The sequence below is a fragment of the Perca flavescens genome, chromosome 7 (assembly GCF_004354835.1).
Source record: "Perca flavescens isolate YP-PL-M2 chromosome 7, PFLA_1.0, whole genome shotgun sequence".
In the NCBI taxonomy this organism is placed as follows: Eukaryota; Metazoa; Chordata; class Actinopteri; order Perciformes; family Percidae; genus Perca; species Perca flavescens.
In genome coordinates, this window is record NC_041337.1 from 31754310 (window position 1) to 31780803 (window position 26494).

The 26494-nt window shown below is 41.0% G+C and overlaps 1 protein-coding gene across 1 annotated transcript in view; it reads right to left on the reverse strand.

Annotated features, from left to right (window-relative positions):
• Positions 1–23022, reverse strand: part of snphb (syntaphilin b) — a 34014-nt gene extending 10992 nt beyond the window's left edge. Inside the window, exons 1-2 of the mRNA XM_028582638.1 lie at positions 22912–23022; positions 7280–7412 (exon numbers count right to left, since the gene is read on the reverse strand). Coding sequence (XP_028438439.1) covers positions 7280–7329 — 50 coding nt within the window. The 5' untranslated portion in view covers positions 7330–7412; positions 22912–23022. The remainder of the gene's footprint in view (positions 1–7279; positions 7413–22911) is intronic.
• Between the last annotated feature and the right edge of the window lie 3472 nt (positions 23023–26494).

A 26494-nucleotide genomic window follows, 5' to 3' on the forward strand; every position in this document is an offset into this window, starting at 1 on the left:
CAGAGCCAGCGCCTGCCGCCCGGGTCTGGTCCGTCGAGGCCCCTGACCTTCACTGCCACCCATGTGGCATCGCACCCGACCCCAACGGTTCCTCCCACAGGTGGTGGGCCCATGGGCTGGAGATGGGAGCCACGTAGCTTGTTCGGGCTGTGCCCGGCCGGGCTCCGTGGCAAACCCGGCCACCAGGCGCTCGCCGACGAGCCCGCCGTCTGGGCCTGGCTCCAGACGGGGGCCCCGGGCTTCCTCCGGGCAGGGTCACTCCATCTCTACCTTGCTTCTTCATTGGGGTTTTTGAACCATTCTTTGTCTGGCCCCTCACCTGAGACCACTTTGCCTTGGGAGACCCTACCAGGAGCACAAAGCTCCAGACAACACAGCCCTCAGGTTCACAGAGACACACAAACCTCTCCACCACGATAAGGTGATGGTTCACGGAGAACTTCATGCTACCAAAAATGACATGGAACATGGACCAAATGATGTTACAAATTCTGGTGTTCAAATTTACCATAGACTGGAAAAATAGTGAACGTAGCAGCAGTGATGTCATCAAAGGTTTTTATGCCTTTTTCAACATACTATACTTTTTTATCACTTTTTTCGACATACACTTTGACTTTTAAGTGCCTTTTTCCGACATACTATGCTATAACTGTTTTAAACCTATTTGGTTGGTGGCACAGTGGCTTAGTAGTTAGCACTGATGCAAATAGCATTAGCTACTAGTAGGCAATGCAGACCTTGAACCTTGGTTCAATACCCAGTCTGGGCTGATTCTTTTTGTGTGGAGTTTGCATGTCTTTCTTTGACATACTATTTATTATCACTTTTTTCAACATACTATAATGACTTTTTTTAGACATACTATACTATGACTTTTTTTGACATGCTATACTATGATTTTTTTTATCACTTTTTTCGACATACTACACTATGACTTTTTAATGGCTTTTCGACATACTATGCTACGACTGTTTTTAATATTTTTAAGAGCTGGTATGATGGTCTTGTGGTTAGCGCTGAAGTAAATACCAGTAGCCAATATGCAGTGCAGACTTTGACCACTAGTTCAATTCTCAGCCTGGGCTTAATCTTTTTGTGTGCATGTTCTTATAGACTTTCTTTGACATAATATTCTATGGCTTTACTATCACTTTTCGACATACTATACTATGACTGTTTTCCACATACTATAACTATGACTTTTTTTTTATTACTTTTATTCGAGATACTATACTATGACTTTTTTTTTTATCACTTTTATTCGACATACTATACTATGACTTTTTCCCGACATACTATACTATGACTTTATTTTCACTTTTCCCACATAATATACTGTTGAGTATACTATACTTAGACTTTTTTTGACATGCTATAATATGATTTTTTTTAATTTCTTTTTTCAACATCCTTATAATACGACTTTTTACGACATGCTATACTAAGACTTTTTTAACAGTTTTTTCCACATACTATGCTACGACTGTTTTCAACAGATTTAATAGATGGTACAGTGGACTAGTTGTTAGCACTGAATCAAATAACAGCAGCATGCAGGCAGTGCAGACTTTGGTTCAATACCCAGTCTGGGCAGATTTTTTTTGTGTGGAGTTTGCATGTTCTTCTCGACTTTCTTTGACATACTATACTATGGCTCTTTTGTCACTTTTCTTGACATACTATACTATGACTTTTTTTCAACATACTATACTATGACTTTTTTATAACTTTTTTCGACATCCTATAATATTACTTTTTACGACATGCTATACTAAGACTTCTTTAACAGTTTTTTCGACATACTATACTATGACTTTTTTATCACTTTTTTCAATATACTATACTATGACTTTTTTTTATCATTTTTTTCAATATACTATACTATAACTTTTGTCGACATACCATACTAAGATTTTTTTTCAGTATACTATACTAAGACTTTTGTATCACTTTTTTTACATACTATACTGTGACTTTTTTTCGACATACTAGATAGATAGAAGAGGTCTAAACCACCCTATAATTTACACTTCAACAATTCACCCAAGAGCGAGCATTTAGTGCAAACTCTCAAGATTTTAACACCAGGTCAAAACGAGGCTTCTCTCTACAATCTATAGGTCTATATGTTGATGTCTGTCAATATGTCTGTCTGCTGTAGAGAAATAGTGGCGCAGATAGGCAAATCATTTGAACACCTATCATTTCTTACTCTTTATTTTGCATCCTTCATCTCTTTCCCACTTTTTTTGTAGCAATTTATACTGCTTTAGCTGCTTTCCAAGTCTTAATCAAGTCTTATTTACGGATACATACTTAATTCAAGTGTAAACATGTTCCACATCTTTCATTCATTAGGAGTTTTATATAACGATATAATGCGGGTTGAAGGCACTTCTGCAATGGCTTCACTTTGCAGACCCTGCTTTGTCCATTATTTTTACAGTCTATCTTTGAGTCAATGAAATTTACCTACTGACTTTATTAATGCACACGTCAGTGATGCATTCAGTGCACACCCTTGTTTTTTCCTGACAGGGCATCAACAGACCTGAAGGTGATGTGACACCATCACACATACACACTCAAGTCTGTGCTGTTTGCTGTTGTTGATGCCAGCATCTAAGCTGCATGTGAACACTGAGAGCTCCAGCTGGGATCTCAGTGTTGTTATCATGTTCATGAAACACGTGGCTAAGTGAGACAGGTAGCATACATGTTGCCTGTGTGCTCAGTTTTAGTGGCTACAATGCATGCCGGAGCTACAACTACGGAGCATGCTCTCTGAGACTGTAACTGAAGTGAGTCTCACGCAGGGGGTGCTGGCACAGGAATGGCCACCGGTGCCGTGGCCGCTGGCACAGCCGTCCCCTTCCCTGTTCCTGTCCCTGTCCCCGACCCCAATGCCGGCTTGGGCACCGGGACGGGCGAGGACGCCAGTATTTGCTGCAAGCGGCGTTTGGGCTGCAACGCCTTCAGTGGGTTGAATCTGAGGAAAAGAGATGAGAGAAAGGAGGACACCACAGCTGCAGATTGAACCGCTACATATATACGTTTGTATAATATATGACCATACCAATAAAACCACTACAACCGCTAACAAGACGTCTTGGCTTCATTTATCTGTCTGTAACCCACACATAAATATATGGCTTACAACATCTGGATGAGATTAAAACACTTTAAAATCACTTGACCCACATTTAGTATAAATGGATTTTTGGCAATATGCAGTATATTTACCTATACTTAGCTGGTGACTCTTCAGATCAATATTAATGCCAAATTATCTCCATATTATTAAAGTGGTGACTGTGTAAAACTGGAGCACAGACGTAAATCAATGTAGAACAATCATATTGTATACATTAGGTATAAGACATACATCCTGTATACAACATTATTGCAGAGTTGAGAACATTTAGTCTGCGGCTTAATGGATGTGGAAAAAGTCTTCACAGGTCCCTGTGGACAACAGAACCTCAGGAACATTTTGAACCTGTGTCCAGTAAACAGGCCACGGAAGCTGCTGGAACTGTAGGAGGAAACATCCGTATCGTGGATGAGCTGTGATCAGGTTTCAGTGAACTAGCTGTTCACTGGTCAGTGTGCAGGAAGCAGCTGAATGCATGTCGTTTATTTGAAGTCCATCTTGTCACTAACACAACAAGCTCCTCCATCAGTATCATCAGAGCTTAATGGAAAAAAAAGCACGGAAACAAATTGGGGTAATATGCTGACACATCGAGTAAGAGTTGAGGGTACCACTGGCACGTTCTAAAATGGCACCTTTTACAGAGGGATTTTAGGTTGTAAATCATTATTTTATTAATGTTAAAAAAAATAAAAAATAATGATGCTTTTGGGTTGCCAGGTTGTGAAACATCTCTCTGGCTTTTGAGTCATTAATAGCAAAGCCATGAATAAAGTTGATAATAAAGAATAAGGAGTATATCACATTTGTGTTTTATTTTTTTTATGATTTATGATTATTTATTTAATTGTTTTTATTGTTTTTCTGAAAAGCACATTGTAACACTGTAAAGTGCTATAGAAATAATGTTTCTTCTTCTTCTTCTTCTTCTTCTTCTTATTATTATTATTATTATACGCCAAGCAGGCTGCAGATATATATATATATATATATATATATATATATATATATATATATATATATATATATATATATACTGTATTCTTGTATTGTATAGAATGTGAAACTTTATGTTGTCTTGCACGCCTACGCTTTTCTTGGCCATGTCGCCGTTGTAAATGAGAACTTGTTCTCAACGGCCTACCTGGTTAAATAAAGGCTAAACAAATAAAAAATATTAATACATCATTAATATCAAGGGTCGCAGGTTTCTTACTTTCTATACAGCCCATAGCAAAACATGTCTGTCATTAGTAATGTTATTAAGTTGTTAGTAACTTTATAAACACCAGCCAGGGAGATATTTAACAACCTGGCAACACAACATTTGTTTTAATATATGGCTAATACCTGCTCAACAAAGCTTTATTAAATAATTTGTTACCATTAATAAAGCAATTGGCTACAACTCATAAACCCTTTATAACAGGCCCATAATTAGAAAGTGTTACTGAGTTGGGTAAGAGTTCTTAAAACAGCTGGTTCAACTGGAGGAAAGCTGTGCTCAGAAAGAGAGCACACAGTATTTTTGTCGTATACACACAAAATGATACTAATGCTAAAAAGATCACGTCACCATGTTTCATTTGTTAATCTGACAGGGAGCAACATAACTGAGCTACAGAAAACACGCATGCACGCACGCACGCACGCATGCACACACGTACACACACATACACAAACACACAACACACACACACAGACACAGGTTGATGAAAGGAAGAAAAAATGTAAATAAGGATAATATTAATAGAATAGAATAAGAATAAGGATGTATTAATACATGTGCGTCAATTGGGAAGCTCCAGCTGGGCCTTCTGCTGGAGAAAACATCCGGGCCTGTATTTATCAAGCGTCTCAGAATCCCTCCTAGGAATCACGCTGAAAGTTAACCTACCACCATAAACACTCCGACTTTAAGGTGAGACTCTAGAGTGTAATGTATGAAGCATCCTACACTGACTTGCAGCAAGGGAAAGGACTCCTCCGAAGAGAGGGAGAGAGTGACATAGCTGTTTAACGACACACTCAGCCGCAAAAGAGAAATGATGATTATGTATTGTAGTTTTTATGACACTTGCTGTTTAAGATACTAGACTTCCGAATGCAGAAAACATCAACATTTTATGTGTATGTGAGTTATATGTACAGGTAAATATGGGTTACTCAGTCAGTTAGTCATAATGGTATTTCACACTTGTATTGTAGTCTGTATCTAAATAAAAAAGCCACTCATATAGTTGAAGAAATGTATACAATTAAAAATAGCAGGCAACTTCACTTGGCTGCGTGACATATCCTCATGTTTTATAATATCTATATTAGTGCTGCGTCTTGACTATATTGTGCAGTATAATTGCGCGTGCAGCAGGGATGTTGCAATGCCTCTGTGCACTGCGAGGAACATGGAATCACTCTCTTTCACTGTCCAATCCCTCTTTCAACAACACTACCTGTTACCTTACCGGTTATTTCTGTAATGTTACTTAATATTAGGTAACAATATGAACTAGAGATGCACCGATAGATAGATAGATGGGCAGTGGTGGCCTAAAGGTTAGAGAAGTGAGCTTGTGACCGACAGGATAAAATCTGGGTGGGGAAAGTGAAAGAGCAGCGCTTGTCCCTCCCTCATTACCACCACTGAGGTGCCCTTGAGCAAGGCCCTTAACCTTCAACCACTCCAGTGGAGCTGCTCAGTGGCCAGCAGATCAGACTGTGGTTGTACTGGGCAGCTTCCAGGTATGATTGTGGAACTGTGTGAATGTGATCAGGGCGTTCCTGTAAAAGAGAAGCTGCCTCTCAGTGAACCTCCCCTGAATAAATAAAGGTAAAAAGAAAAAAGAAAAAAGATAGAATTGGCCGGTTTTCACGTGCTCGGCCATGACCGGCGTCCGCCAGGTCAGTCTGACATATGCCGATTTCATGCCGGTCAACGCTACAGTTAACTGACAACATAAGTTATACGAGCTACAGTTCTCAAGGACGCACGCACACACGGACGCCACATTACGGTCTCTTTTTCCTTTCTCTCAACTTTTCCGCCGTGTGTGGCGCGCACCCGCTCGCGGTGTGAAGCGCGTGTCCGCGCTATTCTCGCACATGTAGGGAACCTCGTGAATTAAACTACAACAGGTCAGCTGTTTGGAAATTCTTCAGCGTGTGTGCAGAAGATAACAAGTTTGCAATATGCAACACCTGCAAGGAAAAAGTAGGGCGTGGAGGGACGACAAAAAAACCAAAATCATCACATTTCTTTAGTGTGATATTGGATGTGAAAAGAAGGAAATTATTCTAACATTGCACTTTAGATTTGTGTGAATTTCCCACACCAGGAGTAATTTATATAGTTCTATTTTATAGTGATCCATTATGTGTTGAAAAAATGTTCTATGTTCTGTGCAAAATGTTCTGTTAAAGAAAAGATAGAAAATAAATATTTGTGTGTGCTGTAAAGTGGTTAGAAAAAATGAAATTGTAATCGGCTAAAATCGGTATGGCCTAACTCAATGAAAGCCGTAATTGGCCTAGAAAGTTGTAATTGGTGCATCTCTAATATGAACAATATGAAGCAGCTTGTAGAAATGGAATGAATCTGTGTATTATGGATATATTAAGTTTGAATTTATTACTGCGGTAAATGTGGTTGTTACAGATCCAAAACATCACGGCTGAAAAACTACATGTTCTGTGTTGCTGTGAGTTTGGGAGGACATCTGGGTCCTCTTTTGCATTTTGCATGAGTTCAGTCACAAAAATTATAATTTTTTAAGTTGTTGCCAAAACTGTATCTGTCTATAAGCTCATTATTGAATGTCTCTCCTCCCTCTCCTCCCACAGAGCAGTGACTCCTGAATATCAGCAGCAATAGGAGTCATTTCCACAGTTTAGAAACTTGATAAAATGATTTTACTCCTAGTCCCAAAAGTGGGACCAAGGTGCATCACTCTCTCAAGAATCTTTGGCCAGTTGGGAGTGATTTCCTACTCTGAGATGCTTTATCAAAACAGGCCCTGGTCCCCTCCCGGAGGTTAACACTTTTCTTCCCTAGAGATGCTTCTTTTCAACTGTGGCTATCTTACTGAATACCCAAACAATGACAGGACCTTATTGGCTACCTACCGGCGAGAGCCCAACGCAGACCTCCGATTGGCTGGAGCAGGGGCAGACATGGGGCCAGACAGCCTCTTGTGCAACCTTCAGCTTGTTCTGTCCTCAACTTTGTCTCTCCGTTCTTCAGCTCAACACTGAGAGCCTGGAGGGAAACACAGACATGACCAGTGTGTGACCACACACACACACACACACACACACACACACACACACACACACACACACACAATCAGGGATGGGTTTTGCTGACAGCCTCTGCGTTCGGATCTGGATGCCTCAGCATGCAGCATGGTGCTGCTGACCCAAGCTGACACTTAGCTGGCAAAGACTGGACACACAGCCAATCACCTCCTAGTCAGGTCGGAGGCTTAACCTATCATCACTTTTTTAAGTTCAATTCAATTTATTTATAGTATCAATCATAACAAGAGTTATCTCGAGACACTTTACAGATAGAGTAGGTCTAGATCACACTCTATAATTCCAGTAATTCCCCCAAGAGCAAGCATTCAGTGCGACAGTGGCGAGGAAAAACTCCCTGTCTCATCTCAGGCTGAATATTGGTTAGAGTGGCAGAAGTGAGCAAAGGGAACTGACATTTGCATCTGCATGTGAGGACAGGTATCTGTCTGTGTTAAGTTTGTTCACGTGCGTAATGATTGATAATTGAAAATCGGTTTCTGCCACAGCCGTGGTGTTCATGGTATACGCCATGAAATCCTGCCAGCCTCTGAGACAGAGAGGCATGTTGAGAGTGATAAAAAACAGAGAGACATATATGAAAAAGCAAATGGAAGGAAAAAGAGGAGGATTACTCGCATCAATAATACATCACACACAACTTAGTGGGCTCTTGAGTACCAGGTGTAGGAGCCACATATTGTACTGTATGTTGTTCATGGTCTCATTTATATTATTTATTGATAATTATATTGTGCACTTATATTGTAGGTGGTGGGCGTTTTCATCGCGGTTTGAGAGGAAATTATATCATATTTGTATGCTTCACCTGTTCACCTGGTTTTTTTTGGGCTTTGACAGAGAGGGGGTGAGCCTGGGAGCGAACACTTTCTGTTGACACTAACGCACTTATTTCGACACACACAGTAACTTTACATTTGGTAACTGCAGTGCTAGTTGTATTTTACATGTGGAGGAATAAATCATTGCAATACAATTTCGAGCGCATCGCAGTGTGTTTATGCATCTCTCAGTGTTTAGTCCCTCGCGGCAGCACTTTGTTGGACTGCTTACAGCCGCGACACCAGGTTTGTGTATGTGTGTAAGTGCCAGGCACCCGCTGTAAGTCACCTTCTGGCTGTAACACCTCTAAATGCTGCGCTGTGTCTGTGCCAACCATGACTGACACAATAAACCTCTCTCCCACTACAATCAGTGAATGAGGACAGGTGGATTAATGGAAATATAGCCTTATATTCTCATCTTTCTGCTGCGTTACTTAAACATTTATTAATTCAAATGATGTGAATATAAAGCTACTTTCCATATAACTTCATCCATATCTGAGCTCCACTTTAATCTATCTAGCTTTCTTCCTCTGTTCTCTTTCAGTTCATGTTTTTAACAGCACTGCGTTACCTGTTTGCCCTAATTGGCTGAGCTGCCCCTCTGGAGAAAGAGCCTAAATAAAATGTTCTTTCTTTTTTGCCGTTGTGGCTGCATCCTTTCGATAAGCCGATCATTAGTAAAGTTTAATCAAATTAAATTGCGTAGTCAAATATGGGAATGAGCTATTTGCACCTATTTAACCAATGTGTTCACCATCCCAAATAAACCCAGGGAGTATCTGAAAGTCTGCACTGCCAACTTCTACTTACAAGAAATATACCAATGTATTTTAAAACTACAACTCCCACTATAGCTGCACCATAGAACATGATACGAAGACGGTATACTTGTAGTTCTTCCGGGGTGGCAGAATGTACCAGACGGTATGTATTTGTGGCCCTGGAAAAATGAGTCCAGGGGTACGTATATCAGTGAGACCAGGTTGAAAACATCATCATCGCAGCTCTATCAGCAGGTTCAAACTTTTCTGAGACATTTCAGCTTAGATATGAGTCACTTCCTGTTTGGAGAGTTAATAAAATGTTTTTACTCTTTATCCTAAAAGAAGATAGAAGCATGCTGGGACTGATTTCCTCCTCTGAGGCGTTTCAATGAGTATGTCTTAATGACTCTTTCATGAAACAGAAATACACAAAGTGATAAGGTGGGATTTGAATTCACAACCTTCAGGTTGTGGAGATGTTTCTTTTCCAGCTGAGCTGTCAGGACTCTGAAAGAGCATCTCAATATTTTGATTAATTTTCAACTTCTTGGAGTCGCAGTGAAGCAGGTTTCAGTTTATTTAATGTATAGATAAATGTATTGCACTATATTAAAGGGTTTAATTGTTAAATCACTTATGTCCTGGAAAGTGTTTAAGGCAAGGGTCTTCAACGTTTTTTTAGACAAGGACCCCTTAACTGAGAGAGATGGATCAGGCACCCCCTACTACATATATTGTATTAAATGAAGTTGTACAAACTGGGCCTACAATAACGTGTGGGTGGCCTTAAGCTGTTATCTATAACTTTTTAGTGCATAGAATACTAAGCTCATAAATTAATAGTTGTAGGCATGATTTTATAAGTCATGTTTTAAACTGGCACAGTGGATCCTTAGGATCCAACTGAAATGTTGTAGCTACGGAGAGCGGCAGACTCTTTTTTCTTTCTCCCTTTTCTGCCGAGTGGTGCACGTGCGCGCTCGCGGTGTGAAGCGAGTGTCTGCGCTATTCTCCGACATGCCCTCTACAATCACTGCTGATAGACGGCTTTTTGTATACGCTCCGAAACAAACGTAAAAATATCACACTTTCTCTGTAGTTTACCTATAGCTATCTATCGTAAATGTTCCTGCTCACCAAAACGGACGTAAAAGCATATAAACCATTCACTGCACGTCATCGCTAGTAATTATATTACACTTGTTCTGCTAGTCTATCGTTCAGGACAAGACCCTGTAGCCTGGTGGTGGGGATGAGGTGAGGTGTTGTACCTTGCCAGAGAAGGCAAATATGGTCATTTTTCTGCAAAAGAACTGCTAAAGTTTGAAGCTGGTTGGCATACCAACTCAACAACATTCATTTAGTTGTTACTTGTTAATAGTGTAACTGTTATTTGTTAAATTATTGTAGTTATGTGTTAGGTGACTTAGGTTTACTTTTTACATATTTAAGTACTTTAAAACGTTAAGATATTGTTAAATTTAAATCATTTTCAATTTAATTTTTTTTTCTTCATTTTTCAGTTTTTCAAGAATCGGTTTAGGAATCGGAATCATAAAAATCCAAACGTACCCAACCCTACACGGCAGTGTTTGTGATGAATGGATGTGGTTTCATTTGTATGAGTCAATCTTAACTTGCGGATTTACTAATTTTCAACAGTGATTTCAACTTGCAAATATCCAACAATTTCAACTTGAGAATTTCCAAATTTCCATAAAAAAAAATAGTTGTAATCACTTTATATTTGTTTTAATCTACAGAATAACATCACAGGTACCTACATTTTGTGTCACGTGACCTTCAACCCAGAAAGAGAGATGATTAATATTAAGAGACTTCCCCGATAAACGTTTAAGCAGCAGTTACGAGCTATATCTTTATACTGGTGGCTCCCTTGATTGGCCGTAGTAGTTATGACGGGAGCAAAGCAGGAAGTGGAAAAAAAGAAAAGGTTTAACAAAATTCCTGTGAGACAGTGAAAGAAATGGAAACAGCGACATACTTCAACGGAGACCAGTGAAGTAATTAGAAGCACTTTTCCGGTGATGCTGCGCAGCCTCAAACTGAGCTTGACGACGTAGATGTGACGTGAGCAACCTGTCTGAAATTTATAAGTCTTCTGGTAGCTGTGCCAAGAGAAATCTGTTCGTGGATAAAAGTTACTTCATATTAATTCACTTGCCACATACCAAAGTATTTCCAATCCATCAAAACGTTGCAGAAATATTTTGTTCCGATGCTTTTCATGGACTCTCTTTGGGCTTCTCCCTTGACTGTATTTGATTCAGAGATTTTCAGGGGGTCCTAGGTGTCAAGACCCCTAGCCTAGAAATCAGACGCACCCTAGGGTCAGTCTAGCAACTCTCTATTGGCTTGCGAGCTGGTAAAACCAAACTCTAGTCAGGCCAATCACATCGTGTATAAAGTCGGTGGTTGGGCTTAACATAATGACAGCAGAGTTGCGATGGTTCCGCGTGAATTCCCTGCTACTTGAAAACAAAGAAGATGGCTGCTGCTGCTGGCAAACAGCGGTCTTTTGAATCGGCTTTGGCCGCGACTCTGGAAGACTTGGAGTTAAACTTTTCTTTGAGAAAAAAACAAAGAACGGCACTGAAGTCACTCTTAAAAAAGGAAGATGTGTTCGGAGTTTTGCCGACCGGATACGGCAAAAGTTTAATCTATCAACTAGTGTTGCTCTGGTTGGTTGCAGCGCTATCAGAGGGAATTTGAAAGACAAACGTTTAACCCGCCCCTCGGATTGAGCCCTGCCAATGGTGAGTTCCCAGACCCAACATCTTAATGTGGGTCTGGCTTCTCAGGCTACAAGACCCCCCCAGAGACACTTCCCTATTTTTCACACTGTTTCAAAGCCTGACACCGTTGAGAACACACACACCTGTGGTCTCATTTCTCATGATTGCCTTCTATATTTAGATCCATTTTCAGAATGATTAAAGGTTAAAGGCACTGCTGTTTGATTACTGTACTATTATTAAAGTCCACATCGGACTCAGTCTAGACTCACTATGAACAATCCGAGTAGTTATAGTTCAGAAACATTATCGACCCCAGACCAACGTTATAATTGTTATGGAAAACGAACAAAATAATGAAAACTAGGTGGTAAAAAAACATTGTTACCTGAAATAGAAATAAAAATAAAAACGAGGCATTACAAAAAAACGATAACTAAACTAAAACTGCAATGACTGTAATTTTTAATAAAATAAAATGATTGAGTAAATGTCCTTAGTTTTGGTCTTTGTCAATGTCTTTCATAGAGCAAATAACGTTATATTTTTCCGACCGTGAGACCGTAGACGTCTATAGTATCTGACTGGGAACCCAGAAATTCCGACATTCCATGTCGAATTGAACACAACACGACCGTGCCCCTCGCCTGGCATCATGGCGGTACCGAAAGTCGGAAGAAAGCAGCAGAGTCCTATTCGATTATGACTGTGTCAGATAAAAGCAAGTGCCTTGCAGCGGAAGATGGTAAAATATATGGACAATTTATTACAGGGAAAAATCCCACGAATTTGAAAGTACATTTGAGAAGCGCGCACAAGGAGTCTAACCTAGCTTACCTTAAAGGAACACGCCAACTTATTGGGAATTTAGCTTATTCACCGTAACCCCCAGAGTAAGACAAGTCGATACATACCCTTCTCATCTCCGTGCGTGCTGTAATGCTGTCTGACGGCTCCAGCATTAGCTTAGCCCAGCACAGATCCTGCAGGTAACTGGTTCCAACTAGCCTACTGCTCCGAATTGTGACAAAAGTGACAAAATAACGAGTCACAAAAAACAACGTACTTCCGCCTGAGAATATAGTTCCCGGTTTGTTTACAGTTAGAAGACGGCTGTGTCTCATGTTACGCTGTTTTTTGTACACGCTGTGACTCTACAAATCACAACATGTAAATATGAACATGTTGGAGTTATTTTGTCACTTATTCGGAGCAGTAGGATTGCTGGAACCATTCACCTGCATGTTCTGTGCTGTCCTGATGCCGCTGGAGCCGTCAGACAGCATTACAGCACGCATGGAGATGAGAAGGGTATGTATTGACTTGTCTTACTCTGGGGGTTACGGTGAATAAGCTAAATTCCCAATAAGTCGGCGTGTTCCTTTAACAAGGTAAAGGAGAACGCAAAGCCCCCTTTCCCCAAAACAGAAGCTAACCCCGGTACAGGGCGTGGATGTATGGATACAGGGCCAGGCAGCATGACGGAGACAACCGTAGGACAGAGAACACTATAATATGCTGGTTAGTAAATACGCAGGAACACTAAAAGCGTGAGGAAGCGTGGTTTAATATGTGGATTGATACTGGGATGTCTACACAACTGTGTTTGTCGATTGACTATAAAATGTTTGCCACTTTACTCGAACCAAAGTTCAAAAAACCTGTTTATGTATGTCTTCTTCAGTCTGTTGGCTATTATATGTTTTTTTTCCTGGAACACGTCACTTACACATTTTGCACTTACTGCTAAAACTAATAAAAACTAAACTAAAACTAAGCATTTTCAAGAAATAAAAACTAAACGAAACTAGCAAACCCGCTTTAAAGACTAATTCAAACTAAACTGAATTTGAAAAAAAAAAGTCAAAACGAAATAAAAATAAAAACGAATGAAAACGGCAAAACTATAATAACCGTGCCCCAGACCAGTGTCAGCCATTATTTTAGGACTTGTCACTTGGGGACCAACACAGGTGAATATGTTTTTATTTAGTTTTCATTTAAGAATGAACCCCACTGTTTGTTTCAGGATTTACTTAGTAAGTATGTTATGTACTGTATGATTTGTGCTGCCAGATTAATTTATGGTTACACATACATCTGTTTTGGTCAAAGAAGGCTAAAGTCATGGAATTTATGAATGGGACCAAACCTGCAGCCATTACTTACATTTGATTGGCTGCTGGGACTGTTTAGATCAAAGCCACAGGGAGTATGACAGTTTCATGATGATTATGGAACAAATGAATACTTTTCACATACGCACGCATATGGAAATGTGTGCACACACAGACAAAGACAGAATTAAATCATTATTCATTATTTTTTTACTAGATTAAATGTACAAATTATTAATATGACTTGGAAGAGCAGTGCATACACTTGTATAGTGTAACATAGTTATCATTTGATTTATTTTTTTTAAATAATTGTGATTTTATAATTGTACTCTACACAGTGTGACATGCAGTAGGCCCGTGGAAGGCGGCATGTTCTCCAACACACAACAGATGAAAGCCCATCACAGCACATCATACAGGATTTATTAAGTTAGGCCTGTTATGTAACACCATCCACAGCCCCGGACAGCCTGAGTAAGGTAGACACGCAAGCAGCTTCTGTGCTGACAGGAAGGACACAAAGAGGTAGAGAAAAAGAGATGAGGGGGTGAGAGAGACGGGAGAAAGAGTGTTTTGAAGGAGAAAGAAACGAAGAGAAGGAGAGGAAAAAGGAGAGGAGACAGAAGAGAAGAGGAGAGGGAACAGGAGAGGAAACAGGAGGAGGAGAGGAGAGAGAGCCAATGAGATGAAAGGAGGAGGCGGCACGTGTCAGGGACTTTGTGAAGGTGAGAAAGGAGAGAAAGACAGGTGGAGTAGGGAGTAGATGAGGAAAGGATGTTAGATAGATGAAGATGGACAACAGCTTTTAATCTGGAAACACACAGAACTTTGGACAGACGTGATTTCACACACACACACACACACACACACACACACACACACACACACACACACACACACACACACACACACACACACACTGTCTGCAGCAGAGGAGACTCTGCGGTTTATCTTATGAAAGAGTGTGTCCTTGCTGTCTATGATGATATGACCCATTTACAGTATATTGAAAGTAGAAAAAACAATGACAGGGTTGAATAGAGAGCACAATACTGGCTGTAGCAAAACATAATGCGAGAAAAGAGTACGATGCTGCCAGAGACACATAGGTGTAACAAAGCTCCCCTTCCTCGCTGGGACAGAGCAGACTGCAGTGGTAAAGCAACTCACAACGTGCACCCCATAGGTTGGACAGGGTGGGGGAGGGAGTGGTGTGTATCTGTGTGTGGGAAAGCGTGACTCACTCCTTGAATGCTCTGTGTATTCCCATTCGACAAAGAGGCAAACGCTGGCAAAGAGGTTTACAGCCCCGCAGTCTACAAGACTGAGTCACTGCTGTTAAACCAGGAGAGCCATTCACCACTGAGTGTGTATATATGTTTGTGTCTTGCGTGTTGCTCATCCAAAGCCCCTTTGGTCATTCCCAACACTTTCCCTATCTGAACACTGATCAATGAGGGGCACTGCATCATGGACAAACTCGATTTTATTTACCTACTGTGCGTATTATCCTTTTATTTTTAGCGTCAACCTGTTTTTATTCTTTATTTTAAACCCTTAAGCATTGCAATTGTGCAAATAAACAGTAATACTCCTCTGTTTCATATTAAACACAGAGATCAGTTACGGATATGAGATCCATCTACTGTATTTGATGCTCTTGTGTTTTAGAAAACAATAAAACATGGGCGCCCAGATAGCTCAGTTGGTAGGGCGGGCGCCCATATATAGAGGTTTACTCCTTGACGCAGCGTGCCCGGGTTTGACTCCGACCTGCGGCCCTTTCCTGCATGTCATTCCCCCCTCTCTCTCCCCCTTCATGTCTTCAGCTGCCCTGTCAAAATAAAGGCCGAAAATGCTGCAAAAAATTATCTTTTAAAATAAAACACATGGAACCACATCATGTATCTTATCTTCCTCTCTTGGGGGTAAGAAATAATCAGACAGTGCAAAATCTGGAAAATTTACAATCTTTACCATCATTCATTCTAATATTGACCCCTGTACTTTTCCTACTGTGATGTGTCAGAAAGACCTATTGTGTCCACCACTCACAAGCTGTTCAGTGTTTGTGGTAGTGACCGCAGACTCAGCCTTAATAAATATATGTTTAAGGATCTGTTATCAACACTGATAAGAGCAAAGTGTTTAACCAGACTCCTCTTTTTCATGAGCATAATAGCTTTCGGCCAGTGGAAACTCAGATATGATTGTGGCACAATAACGGTCTAATTGGCGTCATCCTAAACACCAGCATTTTAGTCTCACTACTGGGTCGCACACATGTTTATTTTATAATTCACATTATCAAGTCATACTAATCCCAAAACAGATTAAAATGTGATGGGTTATATGAGGTTTAGGTTTTACCGATGGGAGCCCAAAATGTGCAGCGGACAAGTAAGAGCCGACTGGTAGTATTTGAGCTCCAGCTGCATAACATTTGGGTGACTTTCACTGTCGACATACTGCAATGCATGTTGTGTTTGCATTTGTCAAGCAAGCAAAAACACTGGCTTGCAGTAGGGATCATAAAGAACACATGCTGAAGCTTTTGAGCAGCTCATGTGCAATGCATTCTGGTATATGTAGACACTCACATCTAGACAGCCTTCACCGCAAATTGTTAGTGCCACCAATGACACTTCTAATGGAAAACATAAACCACAAGAGCAGACTGGAGAGCAACACAATGAGCAGCTACACTTCGTGAGCTTAGAATTATAAGGTTCTATCTCCACTTTTGGTCGAAATTGAGTTTTTGACATAATCTGATCCATTCGGTGTTTATTAAGGCCTGTGTGGTGTTATTTTATATATAAATATAAATATAAAATATAAATATTTTGTTAGTTATTAATAGTAGATCATACTACATAACAGTTTCGCCAGCTGGGATGTAAAAACTTTGATGCTCAATATCTCAAAACTACCCTAAATGGAGATAGAACCTTATAATTCTAAGCTCACAACTTTCCTTCCAGCCTCTGTTGCTCTGTGGACATGCACGTGGTTCAAGAATGAAAAGTGCATAATTGTAAAAGCAGGGCATCGCTGGAGAAGGGTCAGGCATATACTCACACATTCATCAAATCTCTCCTCAGTAAACGCGAGATGGAAATAGCGTTCAGTAAAGAGCACAAACAGTGACTTTTGGTTTTTTACAGTGTACACAGATGAGGCCAATCTTGCAGAGTCATCCTACTGCTGCAGTGGATGCATACTAGCTTAGCTAAGATCCAGCAGAGCACAGCAATAAAACTACAGCACAGCTCTTACAGGACCATCAATCAGCACTTAACACAGAGGGCGAAAGCAAAAAGGGAGAGGCGAACATAATGTCGCAAGTTCTACCACAACTTGAACTTTTCTTGTTTATTTGTTTGATGTTAAGCCCGGCAAAGGGTTTCTTTTACAGTTTTCTTACACCGTGGTCTCACAAGATTTGAACACGATTTAGCCCTCATTTGGCTGCAAGTTCCGGGTAGAAAAAAGGCACATGGCGTTACTTTAATCAGGTCAAACGCTCAAAATATCTTACACCATGGATTTGTCATTAGTGAGCCAAGCAGCAGCGATTAAAAGCATGCCAGAGCGCTACAGCCTAAGTGATCATGCTAATAGTCTGTGTGAACTATTTTTCCCAGAGGCAAGACAAGCAAAGAGCATATACAGTATACAACAGGAGATCAATATTCACAATCATGTTAATGCTATGTAATGAGGAGACCGAAGACTACACACAATGTCTTTCGCTCTCTCGGCTACATTTAGGATGAAGATGATATGATGCAATAATAGACTATGAAAGTAATTTTTAAAGTTTTAATCCTTTTCTTTGTGTTAAAAATAGTAATATATCCCTGTTATGTTATAGCAAACATGTAAGCCAACAGTTGCCTATTTACACATTCAGCAGTTTTAGCATTTAAAGTTGTGTTTCGGTCCATTGGACAAATAGAAGACCAATATCCACTGTCCTTTTAGCTCTGTTTCGGTCTCGGTATAATACAGTGTTTATCAGAGCTTTTTTGTAGTTGCTGAAAACAGTTGGAAATGAGGTTGAAGAAAAATGGTAAGACCTAACCAAAACAGTAAAGTCAAATCAAAACACTGTGTGACACTAAAGTCACACACGTTGAATTTAACAACTTTAAGAGAAAAGTTTTTAGCTGCTCTAATCAATATTTTTACAATAACAATGGATCACATTACCAGTTTTTTTTTGTTATATACAATACTAAATTATTGCTGTCTCTGCTTCAGAATTTTATGAAATGTTATGAAGTTGCAATCACTTTGAGGATGAGCCACTGCAAGAGTGACAGGACGTCAATCACTTGCGAAGTCATGACAACCTAATGGACAACAGCGCAATAAAGTACAACATTTTCTCCGAACGAAAGTCCGGCTCAAATTCAGCCTGCAGCAGGGGTCAGAGCGGGCCGTGGTCAGTGGCAGGGCTGGGTCTAACGGCAGCAACAGAAAGTTTTCTGATTCAGCAAAGAGTCGGGGCGGTCCAGGATCCACAAACTTTCTGTTAACCCTAACCCCTAACCCCTAACCCTAAAGCCACCTACAGTACACTTGATCAGACGTAAGTCCGTGAGGTAGGGCGTAGAGCCTCTGCTCCGCAATGCATAGCTCAGGTATACATCATCATTGCTTCTGGCTTTGGTTGCGCCTTGAAAGGTCAGCGGAAACAAGGTCAAAGTTGAAATAATTTGAACTGATTAATTTGAGCGCCAAGGGGCACGCTTCCTCCGAGTTGTCCCCGCTGATCTCCCCAAAGGAAAACAATGGCACAGCCAGCGCAGAGCGGTTTTACTGCGGATCATGTGCAGGTTTACATACCTTTATATCAACTGTCAAGTTCATTGTTTAGATTTTCTGGCCTCCAACTTTAGTGTTTCAGTTCAGTCTTACTGTTCTACAGTAATTAGCCCCAGCAGGCAGATGTTTTCAGGGAAAAAGTACACCGTACGCTACCTTGCTTAGCGAACAAACAGACAGACACAGTTAGCAACTAGCTGGTGAGCATTGGCAGTGAATGGCTGTCTGTCTCTACATGGCTAGAGACAGACAGCCACTCACACTCACAATCCTACAGTTATTAGGGTGACAATGAACCTGCATGTCTTTGGACTAAGGGAGGATAATGCTAGCTTGGCTACGCCCTCCGCCCTCCTACGTACTTCCGCTCAATTTTCATTTCCCTTCAGTACTCCGTCTGAGTTTGCGGTATATTCTTGGGTTTTCTCTGGCCAAATATTTGGCGGTCCAATCAGCGAACAGAGGGAGTGGCTGAGAACGATGACGTTGAGGACATGCGCTAGAAAGATGCGAGCGAAGCCATCCGGTCCGTTGTGGCAACGCTGCCGAATAGCCAGAAGTTAAAGCCCGAGCAAGAACAATCTTTGCTGAGTTGTGTTGGTGGCCACGATGTCGCGGCCCTCCTCCCCACGGGGTTCGGGAAAAGTTAGATTTTCCAGCGAGCTGGTGAAGGAGTTGAGCGAGAGTCTGGTAGGACCAGGCTAGGATAATGCAGCACCTGGAAGAAACTCCACACAGAACGGCCCCATCCGGCATAAACCACTTAGATGGTTTAAATGGCTTTTAATACAAAGTATTGCTGTGACATTTTCCTATTTCCTCCTGCTTTTATGTAACCTTTTCTGATTGTACTGTATGTTATGTTTCATCACTGTCTAAATTTACTGTATGTTATGTTTTATCATCGTCTGATTTTACTGTATGTTATGTTTTATCATTGACTAAATTTACTGTATTGTTATGTTCTATCAGAGCTGATTTTACAGTATGCTATGTTTTATTCTTGTTCCTTGATGTAAAGCACTTTGGATGCTGGTTGCTGTAAAAGGCTATATAAATAAATGTTGATTGATTGATTGATTGATTATATGGAAATGTGGTTTCCTCCCCTGCAGTAACAGCAACTAACAGAGTTAAATGGTGTGATTAGAACTAGAGCCAACAGTTCAGAGGAGACAGATGGGAGAATGAAAAACAACAAGCAGGAGCTTTTGGAGATTTTGCACAAAAAAAGATCTGAAATTAAATGTTGCATGTAGTGCTGTGAGACCACTGCTTCAGTGTTACACTATTAAGGATCAATAGTTCTGTGTGTTGCTAGAGTTATCACAGGGAGAAAAAAAAAATTAAAGATTTTCCCACCATGGGCACGTCTGAGCAAAACACCATGCTGTGAAAAGGATTGCCAAGTCACCATGGCGACGGTCAGTCCGCCACTTGTGTGGAACGTGAGCAGGAGGAGAGCTTATGAGATGTCCAAAAGCTTGTTTCATCTGAGATACGACTCAAAACAAGATGTTTTCAAGACTCTTTTACTTAAACCCACATTGTGTAATTTTTTGAGTTGATTCTTAACAAAAAAACCTTAGTTCTTTCACAAATATGCGCTCATTCATGTGTAATTACTTCCACCAACTAATCAAAGTATTCTCGTAAGCGTAGAATCTGCCATTCAGAATCATTCAGAATACATAGGAGCGACTCGCTCGAATGACGGCCGCCATGTAGCGACTCCATCTTTAAAATACATTAGCCAAAGAGGGACGTACCTCTGCATTTCGCCCTCTAACACCTATTGGCACCGTGAAGAATGCCAGGGGGAGATTACTCGCCCGGGGAAGCGAAAAAGAGAATTAAAACGATTAACAACACGACAGGCAAAGCAACAAGACCAAAGTTAATATTGGAGTGGCTAGAACAGCTGCATGTAAACGATGGAGAGCGCTAATTTCGGGTTCGGCCACCGTAGGAGGAAAGGCTAGAAAGTAATATTCAGTTGGTTGTCATATACAATTTCACCGCAAGATGGGAGAAATTCTTACACAATGTAGCTTTAACAAGATATTTAAGATGCATCATCTGGAAACACGTCCCTATATTTCACTGAAATATTACTTGTTAGGTGTTTGTGTCTTGTGTTTAGTGTTATTAGATATTCAGACTAGAGATTAGATGAATATACTAGATAAAGATTATAATCTAATTATAATCTAATGTGATATAAAGATTTTGCTTTTTTGCAGCAAGTCAGCAACACAGTGCTTTGTGCCCTCTGCCATCACTGCAATAAGCAAGGTAGCAATAATGCTCAATGGACTCATGTTCCTGTGAATGCATTGTGTTCCTTGTAGTCTGGCTCAATGGAAGTACGCTGCTGGGATAAAGCCTGATACCGGTGTGTCTCTCACATGCCGGATGTCCCTCTCCTCTCGCTATCTCCGATATCGGGGCTTAGCGCTGCCCAGGACAGTTGTGATTGGTTTAATGAAATAAAAAAATAAAAAAAGCCAGGGTGTTTTTTTTGCCCTATCCCAAAACACATACGCGGTGTAGCCAGAACCATACTGCAGCACTGACACAGCGCTGTGGAGATATGTATGGCAATGCAAGACTACGTTCTTTGTGGATATGTTTTTTGTGATTCATGTTCCTTATTGTTCTTATGTGTTTACAGGCTGTGGAAACAAATCTTTCCAGTCATCATAAAAATGATCTATCATAAATAAACTAGAAAATGCGTGTGAATGCTGAATAGCTAAACTACTAAAGCTTAACTGGATTAATAGCATAAATCCGTAAAAAGAAGTTGAAGTAGTGAGAATAATTGGAAAAGTGGGAATGGTCTGAATTTCATTGAGAAGTTGAATTACACCACCAATGTAAAAAAGATGTCAGCATTCACACAATAAAGGTTCATATGTATGGACGGATTACTGAACCGGCCTAAGGGGCACAGGGCCAGGGGCCAAAATTACTACAAAGTGACTAAAAAAACATAAGAGAGACTTGAAACAATACAAAAAGATGCAAAACAACTAGAAAGAGAGAGAGAGAAAAATGACTACATAGTGTATTTTTCATTCTGTCTTGCTCCAAGTTTGGAATGGGGTGTGGGGCCTTTTACATATCTGTGCCCAGGGGCCCACTGTCCCGAAATCTGTCCATGTTAGTATTTATTTAAGAGTGCTTGCTTGTATGTGGTGCACTTTGCTGTATGCAAACGCTTAACTCTGACAATATTTGAGCATTTTTGGGGTACATAAGAAGACAATTATGAAACCATCAGTCAGTATTAGCTCTCAAAATAAAGCATGTGTTTTTGTGCCAAGGGTTTTTCAGGAAGATCTGACAGAAACTCCAACCAAACTTAGCTCTATATGTATACCATTGATTTCCGAGTGTGCGCTGTTCTGTTACATTACGGAATAGGCTTTTATATTAAAGATGTGGAAGAGAAGTGGTAGTAAATTCAATGAACACTGAGCTAACTCCATACAGCCTCCTGGAAATTGGATAAACCGTTAATATTATTACAGTAATTCAGTGGGAACATATAAAAAAAGGAGCTGTGCCTCTGTTATCTGTCAGGTGGGACCTACGTTCCTGAAACACAGAAATGCTGCAAGGTCAAACTGCAGCCAGACTTCCCTGCTACAAACATGGATGTCACCTACTTTGGGTTTAAGACACAGTGAGCAGTTTCTGCATGCAGCGCCGGGGAAGCAGTCACGGACGTTTCCAATTCACCATGAAAAGATATAATATCTAGTATATCCTGTAATGACGCTGACACCGGTGCACAACATGGACCTGACGCCCAAAGGCCCTGGGGACATGGGCGCACAGGATGACAAGACGCGCAAACATCTGTCGGAGGAGCGCACTGCGCAGCAGCATCCCTCCATCAGCTGCACCAAAATAAACAGACACAGCTGAAATAGCTTGAGACTCGCGGAATACACCCGGCTCCAACAACAAGCTTCACACATTTCCTGCACGGCTACTCTATTCTTAGATTATTTCTATTCTTGATGTACACAACGCTCTAGCTCTTCACTTCCCAATGCTCCGCAAAATGACAGCTGTGTCGCGGCTAACGGCACTGAGGAGTTCAATGACAAGCCTACAGGCCTCGCTTACCTGTGCCCCCTTTCCCGTAACGCTGTTAGTCCTTTCGCGGTTCCATCGCCTCGGGTTTCACTGTTTCCATGCGGTTCTCCGCTACATGGAGCGGTGATCCTGGCTCACACACCCGGGGAGAGGGGAGGAGAGGAGAGGAGAAGAGAGGAGAGGGGTGCGCTGGATGGATGACGCGTGAGGATGGACGCAAGGGTATATGGCTGGAGGCATATGCGTCACGTTACGTCGTATTTTTTTTTTTAAAGGGAAACACACCGTAGTGAAGTTAGTTTTGAGTTGGATTTTCGACAGGCATTCTCTACGGACCATAGACTATATATTAATGGACAGCGCCTGTGTGACGTCACCCATTGGTTTGTGGAGATCTGCTATGAGTAGGCCCATAGACAGTATATATAATGGACCAACAGATCACGTTGCTCTGGACGGAAACCAGTGAAGGATATTAGAAGCACTTTTCCGGTGAGCGCTGAGCGTTACTGCGCAGCCTCCAACTGAGAGAGACAATGTAGATGTGACGTGAGCAACCTGTCTGAAAGTTGGAAGTCTTCTGGTAGCTGTGCCAAGAGAAATCTCAATCATTCCCAATGTTGCAGAGATGGAGAGCATAGGTATATGTAAGGAGATAACATAGGCACAGGCTAATTATTGCTAACTAAAATGCTAGTTAACATTATTAAAGGTGCCCTGCCACACATATTTCATTACTTTGTGGTAATGTCTGAAGTTCTACCATGGACTCTGTAACATTTGTTTGTGGAGAAAATGCCTTGGTTACCTTGTTTCAAGCCATTCTAGAGCGGTATAGAAAGCCTACAGGAAGACTCAGCTCGATTTCTGCCAGTTCTCATTAATATTCAACAAGCTAAGCTGTTTGAATCTGATTGGCTAACAGCTAGCCAATGAGAGCCTTGCTGTCAGAATCCTTTACCCAGCCCAACTGGGCGAGCTAATGAATAGTAATGAGCTCAGGCAATATGATGTCAGACTGACTTTTGTAATTGGCCTGATTTCTCTGCTCATTTCTTTTCAGTGGCTAGAGCTGACAGACGAGGTAGCAGTTCATTTTCACATTCACAACATAACACAAACACATATGGACCTAACATATTTAAAAAAATGCAAGTAAAAATGGTTTTGTATGGCAGGGCACCTTTAATTTAACTTAAACAGTTAATGTAAGTCGAAACTGCCTGCGATCTCCTGTACTTTACGGTAATTTCTCAACTATGCGACAGTAAGTCGCGTGGTTATGACACAATCGTTAGCCTATTTTTATAAAAACCTCTGCTACAGAGACATTTTTTTATTTAACCTTTATTTATTCAGGGGAGGTTCACTGAGATGCAGCCTCTCTTTTGCAGGAACACCCTGAACACATTCACACAGTTCCACATTCATACCTGGAAGCTGCCCAGGACAACCACACTCTGATCTGCTGGCCACTGAGCAGCTCCACTGGAGCGGTTGGAGGTTAAAAGCCTTGCTAAAGGGCACCTCAGTGGTGGTAATGAGGGAGGGACAAGCGCTGTTCTTTGACTTTCATTTTATCTTGTCAGTCTGGGGATTGAACCGACGACCAACTCCACTGCCATAACTCCTAATTTCCACCGGTTGCAGAATGGCTGCAGAACGGCTCCGCTGCGGAAAGGCTCTGTGCTGTGCCGTCCGTCAGTACCCACCAGGTCCGGATTTGTTGCGGAACAGCTGCGGCCATGACTGACAGCTGAAGTCACGAGGACCCACAAGATCTTGCAAATTCAGGTAGAATAAAACTACAAAACCAACAACAGTTTGTTTCCATCCAGAGGAGTAGAGGGGAAACCGCTCTGTGCTGTGTTTTCAAGGTGTAGTGCAGGGAAATATGATCCGCCATGAGCACGGTGTATTTTCTTTTGAAAATTAACCAGATGTTTTATTTTGTTTCTGTGCTCGACTTCCTGTCCCACACAATCTGAATTGTGCTGAATTGCTGCGGAGCTCTCTGGCGTGCGGCAAAAATAGAAGCTCTGCATATCCGTTTCGGAGCCGTTCAGCAGCCGTCCCGCAACCGGTGGAACGGTAATGGAGCCTTTTATACATTTTCGTGTTTCTTTAGAAATAAACAATGGACAAATAAACTCTTTAAACACTTCAGATGTAAAGTTATTCACTGTCAAAGTGACGTCAAAATTAATGGCAGCCAATGGAATGCTAACGTCGGGTGATCGTTCGGTAGCAACAAAATAGGAGGTTTGAGTTCTGAAGCGAAGCTTACCCCCTTAGCTACGAGTCGTTGAGTTTGCCGTTACGGGCACAGCCATCCTGGTTGCGGATGTGACAATTTTAGATGAGAGGGAGGAGGGAGGAGACACGTTATGTTACACACTTTCACTGGCACAAAGTAGCCAGGCCCTAAAACACCCCTTGCTTTAACGACGATTTTAAAATCAACGAGACCATAATTAAAAAAATTACCATCTTTCTGTGTTGCAAAAGACTTAAAACTAGCGATTGAGACCATAAACTCATTATGAAAATGTTTACTGAGGTAATAAATCAAGTGAGAAGTGGGTCACTTTCTTATAGACTTCTACAGAAACCAACCTCCTTTTGCAACTGCACGTGTCGCCCCCTGCTGGAATTCAGATAGAAAGCAGGTTTAGGGCACTTCACCGAACCCGGACGCATTGTCCATTAATATTAACAGTCTATGCTCCGGATCCAGCAGCGCAGGGGCGATTCCAGGAGCAGACCTTTAAAGGGGCTCAGAACCTTGGTCCTATGAGAATCTGACACGGATACAGTGCTTTGCAAAAGTGTTAACCCCCCCTGCTAAATCAGTAATTTCACTGGATAACAATGAATATATTTATGAATAATTATAACAGAGGATAAATGTCAAATATTGAACATGTGAAAAAACTACGAAATTCCCTTTATGGACTACCAGAATCAAATGAAATGATAATGAGAAAAACTAGGGAAGTCAAGGAAAACTTTCCTTGACCCAGTCAAGGAAAGTTGACTGGGTTACAGGTGCATAGCATTAGACACAGCGACACAGGATGTTAAACCTGTTGATTTGAACCTGTAATTGTTTACCCTCTGTCACTAACAGACACATTCGCAAACTCTAACTTGAAGCACTAAAATTGATTAAAAAAAAAAAAAAATTATTTGTTTGTTTGTTTTTTGGGCTTGAGCCCCCCCTAAAAAGGATATAAAATCACCACTGCAGCGGCGGCTTCAGTTTCACCCAGTGTTGGCAGCAGGAGGACCAGCCCCCAATGTAGTCAGCGGTACCGTATAAACAGAAAATATGTAGGGGAATCATTGGTGAAAAACAATAAATAGAGAAATATCGATTCTGGGGAAAAGAAAAGATTTTTCTAATAGTCACCAAAAAAAATCATGATACATACATTAATTGATTTTCTCAAAAACCATGGCCAGAAACTCAGTTTGGTCAGAAATAATGCTACTGCAATGAACTTCTGTCTCCACTGCGCAGTGAATAAAACATTTTCTTCCACAAGAGGTAAGTATTTCAAAATAAAAACCAGACAAAATAAAATGCACAAAAATCAGGATGTTACAGCTT